Raw genomic sequence first — 14,909 nt, 5'->3', positions numbered from 1 at the left:
TCGATTTAAGTTTTAGATTTTCCTGTGGTATGTTTTAACAATTTTATTTCCTTGTGCATGCTATAAAATTATAGAAATAAAACAAAGTATGGAAATAGAAGATAGACACAAAATGCTGGAGTAACTCAGTGGGACAAGCAGCATCTCTGGATAGAAGGAATGGGTGATGTTTCGGGTCGAGACCCTTCTTCAGACTTCTCGACCCGAAACATCACCCATTCCTTCTATCCAGAGATTAGAAACATAGAAAATAGGTGCAGGAGTAGGCCATTCGGCCCTTCGAGCCTGCACTGCCATTCAATATGATCATGGCTGATCATCCAGCTCAGTAGCCTGTACCTGCCTTCTCTCCATACCCCCTGATCCCTTTAGCAAAAAGGGCCACATCTAACTCCCTCTTAAATATAGCCAATGAACTGGCCTCAACTACCTTCTGTGGCAGAGAATTCCACAGACTCACCACTCTCTGTGTGAAGAAATGTTTTCTCATCTCGGTCCTAAAAGACTTTCCCCTTATCCTGCCTGTTGCTCCAGCATTTTGTGTCTATCTTTGGCTTAAACCAACATCTGCAGTTCCTTCCTACAACAAGTGTGGAAATACTTTGGAGAGCGGAAAATATTCAGGTCAAGGGTCCTTTTGATTGATTGAAAGATACAGCATGCATCAGGCCCTTCGACCCACCGTGTCCATGCTGAACATCAATCACCTGTTGACATTAGTTTTATTATCTCACTTTTGCATCCACTCCCTACACACTAGGTGCAATTTACTGAGGGCAATTAACCTACGAACCTGCATGTCTTTGGGATGTGGAAGGAAACTGGAGTACCCAGAGGAAACCCATGCAATCACAGGGAGAACGTGCAAACTGCAAGCTAACAGCACCCAAGATCAGGATTGAACCCAGGTATCTGACGCTGTGAGGCAGCAGTTCTCCCAGCTGCGCCACTGTGCTGCTTTTATCAGAACTATCAAATTGACACCCCATCAAATTGTATGCATTCAGTGATTATCCTTTTGGTTTTAAATTTAAGTTTATACAAGTTAAAATTATAGACATTTATCTTTCCAAAATAGAAATATTATATGAGTACAATTAGAATTTCCGGCACAGCTTGAGACATATTTGACATTTTCTCAGCTGACATTTAATGATGTAACTTTTGCTCATCACTGATTGATCTTTCTGTACACCTTGAAAGAAATAAAAGGCCCTCGCTTTCAGAGGCACCGGGGCGCAGCTGGTAGAGCTGCTGCCTTACAGCTCCCAGTGACCCGAGTTTAATCTCTGACTTTGGGTGCAGTCTATGTGGTGTATGCATGACCTCACTGAATCATGTGGGCTTTGTCCAGGTGCTGCGGTTTCCCCCCATCCCAAAGACGTGCAGGTTGGTGGGTTAATTGACCTCTGTAAATTGCTCCTAGTGTATGAAGGAGTGGAAAAGATGGGAGCAGTTGGTGGGAATGTGGGGAAAATAAATGCGTCATTAGTGTAGGAATAATATGAGTGTTTGATGGCCGGTATGGAATAAGTGGACCAAAGGGCCGGCTTCTGTGCTGTATGACTGTGACTTTCATGAAAAACATAACCAATTTTGTATTGGAGATAGACACAAAATGCTGGAGTAACTCAGCGGGACAGGCAGCACCTCCGGAGAGAAGGAATGGGTGATGTTTCGGGTCGAGACCCTTCTTCAGGCTAGAGTCTAGAGACCCCTACATCACCCTCTATATCTCTCGTTTCCCTTTCCCCTGACTCTAGTCTGAAGAAGGGTCACGATCCGAAATGTCACCCATTCCTTCTCTCAGGACACGCTGCCTATCCCCTGAGTTACTCCAGCATTTTGTGTCTATCTTCGCTTTAAACCAGCATCTGCAGTTCCTTCCTAAACATTTTTGTAGTGTTGTTTATGTTAACAAAATCAAAATTTGTTTCCATAAAGTGTCATTTTAAGGGTAAATACTGGTTTTATCCAAATAAACCCTTATGATAAATGTAGACATTGCTTTGGTTCAGGTGTGGCTCTGTTATAATTGCTCTTGGCCTAAGTTGGAAACTTTCTCGCTTGAGAAATTTGAGCACAAAATCTAACCCGGTACTTTGTGGGAAACACAGTCTCTCAGATGACATCTTAACCTGAATTTGTGGTTTCCTTCTCTAGAATGCAAACAATTCCTTGGCACTAGGCATTATTTTGAAGAACAAATGAGTCATCCAAATGTTCTGGGCAATATTTATACAGATCCTACAGATTACACAAAATAAGAACGGAAGATGCCAGAAACATTCAGCAGGTAACATCTGTGGAAAGAGAAGCAGGTAACATTTCATGAGCAAGACCATTCATTAGAATTCAGGTAATACAAATTATTTGGTGATTATCACAGTGCTGTTTCTAAGAACTTGCTCAGTGCAAATTGATTGTTTTACACTACACCAGAGTCATGAAGTACTACTGCATGGAATCAGGCCCATCAACCTAACTCATTCCAAGGTGCCCACCTAAGCTGGTTCCATCCTCCCATATTTGCTCACTCTAAATCTTAAGCAAAGCAGGTGTATGGATATCTGTAAAAATTGAACCTGTTCGTTACCTGGGGGTGGCCTGCATTGGCTGCAGAGCACTCTACGAACATCGGAGGTGAAAGGTGCTCTAAAACTATTTTCCATATTACATGTGTGGGTTAGTTCAAAGATAAGACTACATTGCACAACCTCACAGGCAGTTTGATAGTATTCTGTTCTGCATTCCATTGATGAAACACAGCCTCTTTAAAAAAACTGCTGGCGAAACCCAGCGGGTCAGGCAGCATCTCTGGAGGGAAATGGACAAGGAGAACTTCTTCAAAATGGGCATAATGAGGAGATTTTACAATGTAGCAATTAAATGCAAAGACAAAGATTCCAGCATGTGTAGTCTCTTGCGTCGCCTCTTTCAATAAATGTGAGTAAAAGTCCAATAATTCAGCATGTGACTGTTCAAAAACTCTTAACGAGGTAAGGAAGTGTAAGAGAACAAAAGTGATGCAGATCAAGGAGAATGTAGAATAGACCATTCTACATTTTCCTTGACCTGCTTCTCTTTTGATCTCTTACACTTCCTTATCTCTGTAACTCCCACTCCCCTGACGCTCAGTCTGAAGAAGGGTCTCAGCCCGAAACATCATCCATTCCTTCTATCCAGAAATGCTGCCTGTCCCTCAGTTACTCCAGCATTTTGTGTCTATCTTTGGTGTAAACCAGCATCTGCAATTCCTTCTTATACAAAAATCTTAACGGTTCGGCATGTCTGTATGTTGTGTGTCCAGTGCCAGGAACACACCAGGGTATAGGAACAAAGAACTGCAGATTGAATAAATTTTATTAGCCAAGTATGTAGGTATACAAGCAATTTGCCCTGGTGCTTTGCTCCCGAGTAACAACACGATATACAGTAAACAATTAAGAATAAAACATTATCATTTAAATATGTGAAGAATGAAATAACATACCAGAGCAAAAGGAGGCTACAGACTTTTGGTTGTTGAGTAGAGCTACTGCCCGTGGAAAAAAGCTGTTTTTATGTCTAGCTGTGGCGGCTTTGACAGTCCGGAATCACCTTCCAGAGGGAAGTGCTTCAAAGAGTTTGTGGCCAGGGTGAGAGGGGTCAGAGATGATCTTACCCGCTCGTTTCCTGGCTCTTGCAGTGTACAGTTCGTCAGTGGGGGGAAGGTTGCAGCCAACAACCTTCTCGGCTGATCGAACGATGTGCTGCAGCCTCCGGATGTCATGGTTGGTGGCTGAGCCACACCAGACCATGATGGAGAAGGTGAGGACAGACTCTACGATGGCAGTATAAAACTGGACCATCATTGCCTGAGGCAGATTATGTTTTCTGGACAGATTGTGTTTTCTGATTGTATTTTCAGATACTGTTTAATACACCCAAGGACCTAAAGTGCTGGAGTCATCTCATCGGGTCAGGCAGCATCCCTGGAGAACGTGGATAAGTGGTTTCGGGTCAATACCCTTCCTCCGCCAGGGTCACTGGAAACTTACAAGCTGCAACATGCTCCAGCATTTACTCCAAAGATAGACACAAAATGCTGGAGTAACTCAGCGGGACAGGCAGCATCTCTGGATAAAAGGGATGGGTGACGTTTCGGGTCGAGACCCTTTGCAGTTCTTTTTTGCACACTTATACTACTCTTCTACATGTTAACAAAAGTGTCATTTTGTGGATTAATAAAAGTAACACCCAATCCGGGAAATGTGACACCAGCATGTCCCGAGGGTTCCGGACTATTTGGGGTAATTAACATCTTTCCCCAGGCTATATTCATTTTCACTGTTGCAAACCTTGCAATCGGCCAGTAGGAGACACACTCAGAGCCTCATCTTCCGTTCGCTAGTCGGGTGAAACTCAGCATTTGCTCTCGAAGCCCCAGCCCTCTGGTGGTCCCCGTGACATCAGTTCCGATAACGGGAGCCTGGTTGTGGAGCGCAGCTCAGCTCAGCTGCAGACCGAGAGCCACGGCAGCAACGTTTGAAAGAGAGAGAGAGAGAGAGAGAGAGAGGGGACAAAATTAAAGCGCGTTTTTCGTCTGAGGAGGGAGGGAACAAAGACAGAAAGCATGACTTCAAACTCCAATCTCTCGAGCATGCAGCGGACGGTGGAGCAGCTGAAGTTTGAGGCGGGAATCGAGAGGATTAAAGTGAGTTGCATGTGGGGCGCGTGGGCACAATGGCTGCGTGGCTCGCGCCGCGCCGCCAGGGTTCCATTCCCGGGACACGCGCCGCCCGGCCCGGGGCGCCCCCGCTCCGCCAGGGTTCCATTCCCGGGACACGCGCCGCCCCGGCCCGGGGCGCCCCCGCTCCGCCAGGGTTCCATTCCCGGGACTCGCGCCGCCCGGCCCGGGGCGCCCCCGCTCCGCCAGGGTTCCATTCCCGGGACTCGCGCCGCCCGGCCCGGGGCGCCCCCGCTCCGCCAGGGTTCCATTCCCGGGACTCGCGCTGCCCGGGACCCCCTCCCTGCGCGCTCCGGGACACAGCAGAGGCGTCCCCAGGCATGTTTGTAGGAGGAGGACTAAAAGTGTTTGGAGGCACGGATGGTAATGGGTTGGGCGGCCGAATTAACGGATTCGAGTTGTGCGTCGTGGGCTTTGCATTACAATCGGCTACTCTGATCAAATGTCCGTGGGTTCAGTTGTCCCGAAGTTGTACCAACTTGAGTCTAGTGGTTTGGAGAGTCTCTGGAGCGTTGTTCCAACCGGATCGATTACCGGTTTACCACCCCCTTTCCGGAAGTTTAGCCAGCCTGACCCGAGGAGACCGCCTGGCATCGTTGGTATTTATTCACAAAATGCTGGAGTAACTCAGCAGGTCAGGCAGCATCTCGGGAGAGAAGGAATGGGTGACGTTTCGGGTCGAGACCCTTCTTCAGACTCGGTTTACACAAGTGCACGCTTCTTCCAACAGTTTGTAACTCATGTGTATTCATATAGCGCAATTCACACTCTCAGGACGTCTTCCAGTCACAGAAACACTTATTTTTGAAACATGGTCGCAGTTGTGCAGTCCTGTTCGGAGTGGTCCAGTCCTCAACTACAAGATGTTCTGGCTAATTGGAAATGCCACAGCCACGGCGCGATACAGGGATTGAACCAGGAAATCCTGGGATTTAAACTTCGCCTGCAAAAACCTTAAAAACGGATTCAGTTGTTTAAAACAAAGGCTTGGATTAGACACGCGTGCTGTTGGAGAATGGGTCCGAACATATGCAGTTAAACACAAAATGCTGGAGTAACTCATTTTGCTGGAGTAAATGCTGGAGTAACTCATTTTCTATGTAACTCAGCGACACAGGCAGCATCTCTGGAGAGAAGGAATGGGTGACGTTTTGGGTCTCGACCTGAAACTTCACCCATTCCTTCTCTCCAGAGATGCTGTCTGTCCCGCTGAGTTACATAGAAAATGGGTGCAGGAGGAGGCCAGCACCGCTCCAGCATTTTGTTACTCCGGCATTTTGTGGCTACCTTCGATTTAAACCAGCATCTGCAGTTCTTTCCAGAATAAATGTAGTCACTGAAGAGGGAACCCAGGGGCAAGAGTAGCCAGTGGGACTGTGGTTCACATTGCGAACTCTTGGCTGAAGTAATCCTTCAGCCAGCAGCTTGCTCCAGGCATGTGTGGGTATAAAATTTAAACCCAGAACCATTTCAACCATCACCCTCCTGACTTTTTCGGCTTACTATTTCTCTTTCTGGTATAGTCTGGTTTGCTGTGCATGTCCTCCACCCTTGCTGTTAGCAACACTACACAAAGAAACAAAGCGTCTCGACCCGAAACATCACCTATTCCTTCTCTCCAGAGATGCTGCCTTCCTGCTGAGCTACTCCAGCATTTTGTGTCTAACAAAGAAACAAAAGACAGACACAAAATGCTGGAGTAACTCAGCGGGCAGGCAGCATCTTTGGAGATAAGCAATGGGTAATGTTTCAGGTCGAGACCCTTCTTCGGACTGAGTCAGGGGAGAGACAGTCTAGAGATATGAGAAACAAAGAAACAAAATCTAAATCTAGCTGCTTCCAACCCCTTTGATCTTGCCCTATTGAAGAAGGGAGAGGGGGAAGTGGCACAGCTAGTTGCTGCCTCTGTGCTCCAGAGACCCGGGGTTCCATCCTGACCTCGGGCACTGCCTGTGTGGAGTTTGCACGTTCCACCGGTGACCACATCGATTTCTTCACGCACCCAAAAGCCGGGCAGGTTGGTAGGTTATTTGACCACTGTAAATTGCCCCTGGTGTACAGGTGAGTGGTAGACTCTGGATGGAGTTGATGGGGACATAGGGATAATAAAAAAATGAGTATTAAGTAAGATTGATGTAGATAAGCCAAAAGGTTAGCATGGAACTGGTGGGTTATGCCACAGTGTAACTGTGTTGTACCACTCTGACTCTAGTGTAACTGGGTAGTTCATGGTTGGCATGAACTTGATGACCTGGGGGGCCTATTTCCATGCCTGTAACTTTATGTTAGATACTCCAATGGTTCAACCCCCCCCCCCCCCCCCTCCTGTCTCCCTGTTCCCTCATTCCTGTGCACAGCTAGCAGGGTAGATTTGCAGTGTGGTCACTGCAACTTGTGGAGGAGGCAGATCGTGTCAATACTGGATGTGTATTGAGTTTGCCTCTGCTTTATGTAAAAATCAAGAGAAATACTGCAGTTGCTAGCAATCTGAAATGGAAGCAGAATTTGCTGGAAATAATCAGCAATCCCAGGGGAGAGAAAGAGCTAATATTTCAAGTTCTAGTGAATGGCATTTACCTGTTTCTTTCTTCAAAGACTTTACATGTCCTGCTGAGTAATTGCGGCATTTGAATTTTTGTTAAGTTTGTTTACCCTGTAAATCCTAATAGCAAGGTTCTTACCAGTTTATGTAAACATTATAATATATGGTGGAAATTGAAGGGGTACATGGGAAAATTTTGGTCAGAATCACAGCGTTGTTAATCATGCTTAGCATCTTCATTCCTTCATCTCCCCAGGCATCTGTCCCAGAAAGGAGTAGGACTTGCCAGCCAATTACAAAGGGCAGCAGTGGTTACTCTAATATTAGATATAATTTGCTAATGTTTTATCCTGAGGGAATACCGATGAAATTTTTAGCTGCTCATTAAAAATCAACCAGTTGTTGATGGGGTGGGGGAACTCTCATCAGGCCAACAAGCCTGGAATAATGTAATTATTTCCAAAATTATGAGGTTGACCCGTCATGCCTTTTAGGGATAATAATCTCTTTTCATGGTTTGACCTGATAACTGGTGGTCTCCCGAAACAGTTGCTGACCTGAAAACTAGACTTTGATGGAGAATAAGGCAGAAACCTCCACCGTTGCAGTGCCTCATCATTGTGCATGGGGCATCTCCATGCAACAAGTGTTGGTTCATAAATGTTGGCATTTTCTAACAATCAGGCACTTCACGGGAAATAGAAACATATTTAGCAAAATGCAAATACATGTAATCTTTTGGCGTGTTTTTTCTCCACTTCAGATTGACGGAATTTTAATGCATCAATTGGGAATAATCCAGTTCATTAACCCATTGTGCTGATGCTGGGTATTTTGCAAAAGCTGTCCAATTAGTCTACTTCCCTGTTCTCCCCCCCCCCCCCCCCCCTTGCTCCTCAAATCTCCTGATCTTTGCTCCACAAATCTCCTGATCCTGTTTTGAATGTTATTCCAGAATTAGATTCTATTTTGCTTTTGGGCAGCTCATTCCAGGTCAGTTTAGGAAAATACTCTCATTTACTCATTTGTTTTGCCATTTACTACTCCTACTTGCCAACCCTCCTGCAAGGATCACTTCCTTATTTATGCTAGCATGCCTTTGAAAAATTATATTTAAATTTCCCTTAACTATCTGTGCTATGACTCTGCAGAACGTTCTCTGTTTCCTTAAGTTCTAAACATAATGGAAGCCCCTCATCCCAGGTAATGTCCAAGTAAATCCTCTGAGTATGACGTTTGTCAATAATATCCCTTCCAAGATGTGGCTTCTGTTAAAGAGCTGCCTACACCTCGTAAATTTAACAACCAGAAAGTAGCAAAGGTGTTTTATAAGGTAAAATTCCTTCTGAACTTGACTTGTGACTTTCAAAGCCTTGCGGATGTACAACACCGAAATGAATTCCCTGTTTCAACACCACATGACTGAGAGCCACAAACAACTCCGTGGCCAGCTGAAAGGAGAGAAACATGAACTTTTATACTGCCTTTTGCAGTCAGGTCCTTTCTCAGTGCTTGCCAGTCAATCAACTATTTTTGTAGTGTGGTCACTGTAATGTGGGGAACATTGCACACTTGCAGCAGACATTGTGTATGTCATGTGGATTGGTGGGTAAGCTTTGGGCAAGTCATTGTGGAAAGTTCCACAGCTCTTTGAATTAGCAAACTGGGATCCTTTGTACATTTGTAAGATCTGGGTTTAATGTCTCAGTGGTTATTGTCTGGTGCAGTATTCTCTTGTGGGAGTACTTAACTGGGTTTTAGATTTCAGGTCCCTAGAGTGGGTTATAAGGTCGAAAACCATTTTGCAGCAAGGGGAAGAGAGTCACAGCTGACGCCCGACTGATTCTGAATTGGTAATGCAGATCCCAGCATTTCTAAATACAGTAGATTGCAAGGGAAAAAAGAACTTCTGTCGTATATAAATTCTCGTCAATCTGACTGATATCAAGGTTCATCTCGCTATGTGTTGAGCCTTATAACTTGAGGCATCATTTTTAGCACCAGCAAGATAACACACCCTTTATCAGGCTTAAAAACACGTACATTGTATTTGTGGCTAAGAAACAATGTTAACTCCTCCCCCCTCTTCCTCACACCCCAATGATGTTTGAACATTTCAAGTGAGAACTTGTAAGTTTAAGAATGATTTAGCTCAACTGCTGCACAGAATGTGAGTGTCATTGAGAGCACAGCACCAAGTGTCTTTAATGGTCCCTGGGAGGAAGGTTGGTCCAGGATGATGTGAAGACCAGACTGGGTAAAGCTGGCAGATTTCCCTCCCTGAAAGAACCAGATGGGATTCTGTTGCAAACCATCAGTTTCACGGCCACTTGAAATTGTAATTCTTTTCTAGTTAAATGCACTGCTGTTGTGGTGGGATTAGAATTGGTGTCCCTGGGCCATTAGTCATGGTCACCAGGTAACTAATGCGGTTGCATTGTTGCGTCTCGGTATTTGAAAAGGGCAGCAATGAACATCATTTTGAGGGTTTTCATTATAAATTACTTGTATTTATGTGCTGCCTTTAATGCAGTATGACACTTTGACCTGCGTCACAGGAGTGGTTGTTTAACAGCATTTCACACCAAGCCCTCAGGAAATCTTGCAACAAATGGTCAGCAGCTTGCTTGATGAGGGAGCCTTTAAAGAGCCTTGCACAGGAAGAAAACAGTGATCGAGAGTGGGAGTTCTGAGAGCTAGAAAACTCTATTTTCTTCATCGTATTATTTTTGTAGACATTTCTAGCACTATGATTTGAGCTTAAGATTACGACTTTTTATTCTCCGACTGCCCGTTCTAAACTAGCGTTGTAGAAAAGATGGCAATCAATTTATGCACAGCAAAATCTCTCTCAGCACTAGTCTAGTGATGGCTTTGTGCCTGATCGTTGCTGAAAGGATAGATGTAGAGCAGGACACTGGTCCTGTTTTGCTTGCTGATAATGTGCAGGGTCTTTTGCATCCAGCTGCAAAGGTTGATGCTCGGCTGACAACTGTGCTGGGGAATTAGTCTAGATTTCGGCACTGAAGTCTCTGAGGTGGGATTTGAACCCAAAAACCTGTGATGAGAAGTGAGAGACTTTCCCTAGAGCTCCAGCTAATACTTTGGGGAAACAAGAATCCAGAACTGCAGCTGCCCAAGGACAAGACTGTGTTTTCCGATGGAGTGGTGCCTCTGCCACAACTATCTGCTGAAGCTCAGTTTGGGGAAGTGAGCAGCACGAGACCAGCCTGTTTTGTGACACTGAGCACCAGGGTGAACGGAGCTTGTATTTTAAGAGCATTACTTCAGCCTGGTGACCACAAATTATTGTTGGAGAAAGCAAAGTCCATCGAAAAATGACGACTTCAATTTCTCAATAAAAAAGCACAATTGAAAACAGTGGAACTGTTTTGGTGATTTACCACAGGCCTACAATGGGTCAATTATCAAAGAATGAGCTCTATCTATAAATTCCTTCATAAAATCTGAGTGATCCAAGAACAGCCGGTGGTGTAAACAGTATTGTGGAAATATATTAGCTCATTGCTTACACTTTGAAGGGCATTCTGACTCTCTATTCCCAGTGAGTAATGTTTATCAAAGTTATAATTGGGCAACAAATGGATTCTTCTTGCATACATGTTACTCGTTAACCAAGAGAAGTTTTTTAAATATGACTGTATGAAGTGAAGAATTGTGCATAGCCTGCCAGCGGGGGACTGAAAACTAAATCTTTGGGAGATTAATTTCATTTGGTTGTTTAAAGATAGTGACATTAAATATTCAAGATTAATTTGGTCCAAGTGGATTCCCCTTTTCTTTATTTGGATCACACATTTAATGTGCCTTTAATGTACTAAAACCTCTTGAGGCAACATTGACGTTATCAATGTTGACACCAGGACATGAAAAGAGATAGCGGGAATCTGAGCAAAAGTTTGGTCACAGGAGGTCATGTTAAAGGGAAGGTAGACACAAAATGCTGGAGTAACTCAGCGGGTCAGGCAGCATCTCTGGTGAGAAGGAATGGGTGACGATCCAGAGATGCTGCCTGACCCGCTGAGTTACTCCAGCATTTTGTGTCTATCTTCGATTTAAACCAGCATCTGCAGTTCTTTCCTACTCATGTTAAAGGGAATCTTTAAGGAGAGAGTGAGATATATGGACAGCGTTCCAGTGTTGTGCTTCTGGAGTTGGAAGTGTGATGTACAATGGTAAAGTAAGCACGGTCAGAACCTACTCAAGGTTTTAATTGATACTGGAAGGGGAAAATTGATACATTAATATTTTTCAGGCAGATGGTCACCTTAAAACATTTAGGAAAATGACTTAAAATGTTAACTTTGTTTCTCTTCTCCAGAGATGCTGACTGACTTACTGAGTGTTTCCAACATTTGTCTGATTTCAGCATCTGCTGTTCCATTTTCTGTTTCTTTTTCAGAGATCTGCGATTTTTAAAAACAAAAATTTCCAAGGTTTCGTAGTCAGGGAAGTTGATAGCTTTTGTAAGTCAAGTGCATTTCCTGATGAGTGAATCTGTTTTCAAATGTAGGTTTCACAGGCTGCCACTGAGCTCCAACAGTATTGCGTCCAGAATGCCTGCAAAGATGCTCTGTTGCTGGGACTACCTGCAGGAAGCAACCCCTTTAGAGAACCCAGGTCATGCACCCTTCTCTAACACCAGCCATATCAGGTAACCTTTTAATGTAAGTGTTTTGTGAAGCTGTATTTACGTTACTTGTGCTATGGATGAGAATGGGCTATCCTCCCATATCCATTTATCCCAACTTTGACAGACACTCTTCTGACTGCAACCCTCCACACCCTTCCCCTTCACCCCCCCCCCCCCAACCCTCCCCAAATGCAAAGCACAGGGCACCCCAATCCAAGTCGTCATTGCCCAAAATCTTGCCTGCTTTCAGTTGTAGTTTTGAATAAAAATCCCACGTTGATCATTCCCAGCTGTTCTCTGCAGTTCTTTTACTGATCAATCACCAATTGAAAAACATCTGGCCACCCAGCAGGTGCGTCCCACACAGTTCCATATCATTGTCTGTTCTGAATCGTTTCAATATCATGTTCACAACTTTGCAACAAATCGGAAGCCGGTGCCAATGGTCTGACCTGGTGTATCTGGGTCAGAAATTGTTTGAGCTTCCCTTCTCGATACCTTCATCATAATTGCTATGATGACAAGTCTTTAAGAGACTTGTCATCATAGCAACTACTTCATAGGCATCCCACCCACAGCCATTTACATTCAACAGCACCAAAGGTTTTGGAAAAATAAAACCTTGAAGTTGCTCTCCAAACTGCCCACCATTTTGGCTAAAAACATATTACCGTCCCTTCACTGTCACTGGGTCAAAATCCTGGAAAACTCTCCCAAATAGCATTGTGGGTATATCCGTACCTTAAGTACTGTCGCGGTTTATGAAACCAGGATAACTGGGGATGGGCATTTAAATGTTGCCTCAACCTGCAAGACCCACATCTCTTCATGAACATATATATTGCCCCATGGTCTGTGTAATAGGATTAGGACCAATGTGCTTTGGAAGCAGTTGGCTCGCATTTTGCGATTCCCTTCAGGGGTCTGGAATAAATTAAATGTAGCCTTAATTCAGTCTGTACCTCTGTATGCAATAAATTGCTTAACTGTGCTGCAGGTAGGAGGAACAGATAGATGCATACTAACTGTTCGATTCCTTTCCAAGTCTTTGTTTGTGTCAGTTACCTTTGCAACAGTCAAGCTTATTCTCAGACTGCCACAGATCAGGGATAGCAGCATAGATTAGTTTGATTGAATGACCTGGTGCTTTGCTGTAAATCTTGTACAAAAATACTTTATCATTAATTTGAAATTACTCGGATTTCCTTGTTGAGTGGAGGTGGGGGTGGTTTCCAGCATTGCCACTTGAGGTTCACTTCAAGTGATTCTTCTCATGGGATGACTAAGGTTATCTTGCTTGGCCTCCACATGCACAGACGGTCGGGCAGGCAGTAAATCTGGTGCAGCACAATCAAACCCAGTATGTTTATGTGAAGCATAATTTATAAAGCAAAATTTAGAAACCCACTTATTTCCATTGAACATTTACAAGACGACACATTACCATGCGAAATATAGTGCAGGAACTTTCTCGTATTCTCCTCGTGCATGTAATTCACTTTCTGCCTTAAACATGTATCTGTGTCAGTAATCGAGTTGTTATTTATTTCCCTGGGTTGTATGTTTAGTTTTCATGATCTGTTTTCTCTTACAGGATATTGGCCAAGTTTGACCTCGATTAATGCTGCCTTGTTATGAAGAACATTTTTTTTCCTACACTGTCACTTTTTTTTTAATGTCAAAACAATTTTTGTATTTATTAGTGTCTTAGGATAGTTTCCTCCTAATCTGGCTGTATGCTTCCTTTGGAGAAAGGGTTTGTACTAAACATACCTGGGTTATGACCAAAAGACATAAAAATACTTCATTTTTAATTTGTAATAATCTTCCAATGTTTGCAGAGCAAATTGTTGTTTACATGTAAATTATTGGGAATTTGTTGCAATCTAAAACTAGTGTGATTGGGGGAAAGGAAGGTCAATCACGATTAAAATTTCCAATCAGCACTGGTTTGTTTGAGTTTCCACACTGAATTATTAGTGTTGAAGTGACTTGGTAGACCTGGAGTTAACTCTACAATATTTTTGTATATATCTGTATTGGTAATGCGATTCAGTCAGCTTTTAAAACATTTTTTAAAAGGAAAAGTGAAGCCATCCTTGAATGGCTGCTTTGTCCAGTCTTGACACTGAAGCACTGTTGATTACACTGTGGATATCTTCCTTGCTTATTTTTACTGCAATGGAAAGAAAATAACAGGTCACAGGCTCAGCTTTACAGTATTTTACTTTTTACCAAAAGTAAAATGTCATTTTTGAAAGCTTGCATATTACTTATCACCCTAAAGAAATGTAACCAAATGCTACGAGTTGGATAAAAAAGTAACTGCCGCTAAATCTTACAATTTCTTTTCAATATTTGTGTGACTGAATATTATGTAACACATTTGGATGTTTTAATTAAATATATTAAAAGTTGCCTTTTAAAAATGTATCCTATTGTAGTATGTGAATTATTCAATGACCGGCAAATACAGCCTGGCTTTAAAATCATAAATGTTTTTAAAGATCAACAGGTTGCCTTACTGTACATGAACGCTGTATTGTGTGTTACTGGACCGATATCCAAGATGCAGGTTCAAATCCAATCACAACTATAGGGGAATTTAAAATCCAAATAATTAAGTAAAATAATACTAAGCCAGTGTAGGTAATGGTGATGTGAAACTCTAGGCTTGTCAGATCCCATTTTGGAATCTAGTGCTCTTTAGGAAATGTAACATTGCTATTCTTACCTCTGACTATATCTGGCTCCAGTTCATTGATAAAGCATTTGATACATGAGCTGCCTTTTAAATCATAACACACAGGTGCAGAATTAGGCCATTCTGCCCATTGAATCTGCTCTGCCTTTTGATCATGGCATATCTATTTTTCCCTTTCAACCCCATTCTCCTGCCTTCTCCCGTAACCTATGATGTACTTACTAATCAAGAACCTATCAATCTCTGCTTTAAAAATGCTCAATGACTTGGGGTCCACAGT

The 14,909-nt window shown here is 43.3% G+C and overlaps 1 protein-coding gene and 1 long non-coding RNA gene across 3 annotated transcripts; one reads left to right on the top strand and one right to left on the bottom strand.

Annotated features, from left to right (window-relative positions):
- Positions 1–2,228: 2,228 nt before the first annotated feature.
- On the bottom strand, positions 2,229–5,310 carry LOC144590469 (uncharacterized). Its single transcript, XR_013546395.1, has 3 exons — positions 5,209–5,310; positions 4,341–4,498; positions 2,229–2,303 (listed from the first exon to the last, which is right to left on the bottom strand). It is a non-coding gene; the product is annotated as an uncharacterized LOC144590469 (long non-coding RNA).
- Positions 4,362–14,311, top strand: gng10 (guanine nucleotide binding protein (G protein), gamma 10). Of its 2 annotated transcripts, none has more exons than XM_078395059.1 (3): positions 4,362–4,696; positions 11,806–11,959; positions 13,520–14,311. In XM_078395059.1, the coding sequence occupies exons 1-2, from the start codon at positions 4,616–4,618 to the stop codon at positions 11,929–11,931; spliced, it is 207 nt and encodes a 68-aa protein (XP_078251185.1). In that variant the 5' UTR covers positions 4,362–4,615; the 3' UTR covers positions 11,932–11,959; positions 13,520–14,311. The 2 variants fall into 2 exon arrangements, with proteins under 2 accessions (XP_078251185.1, XP_078251183.1); XM_078395057.1 differs by having other exon boundaries at positions 4,367–4,696; positions 11,806–11,946.
- The last annotated feature ends 598 nt before the right edge of the window (positions 14,312–14,909 follow it).

The sequence above is a fragment of the Rhinoraja longicauda genome, chromosome 3 (genome assembly GCF_053455715.1).
Source record: "Rhinoraja longicauda isolate Sanriku21f chromosome 3, sRhiLon1.1, whole genome shotgun sequence".
Taxonomy (NCBI): domain Eukaryota; kingdom Metazoa; phylum Chordata; class Chondrichthyes; order Rajiformes; family Arhynchobatidae; genus Rhinoraja; species Rhinoraja longicauda.
Note: the sequence above shows the minus strand (reverse complement) of the source record. Positions and strands in the feature narration are given on the sequence as shown.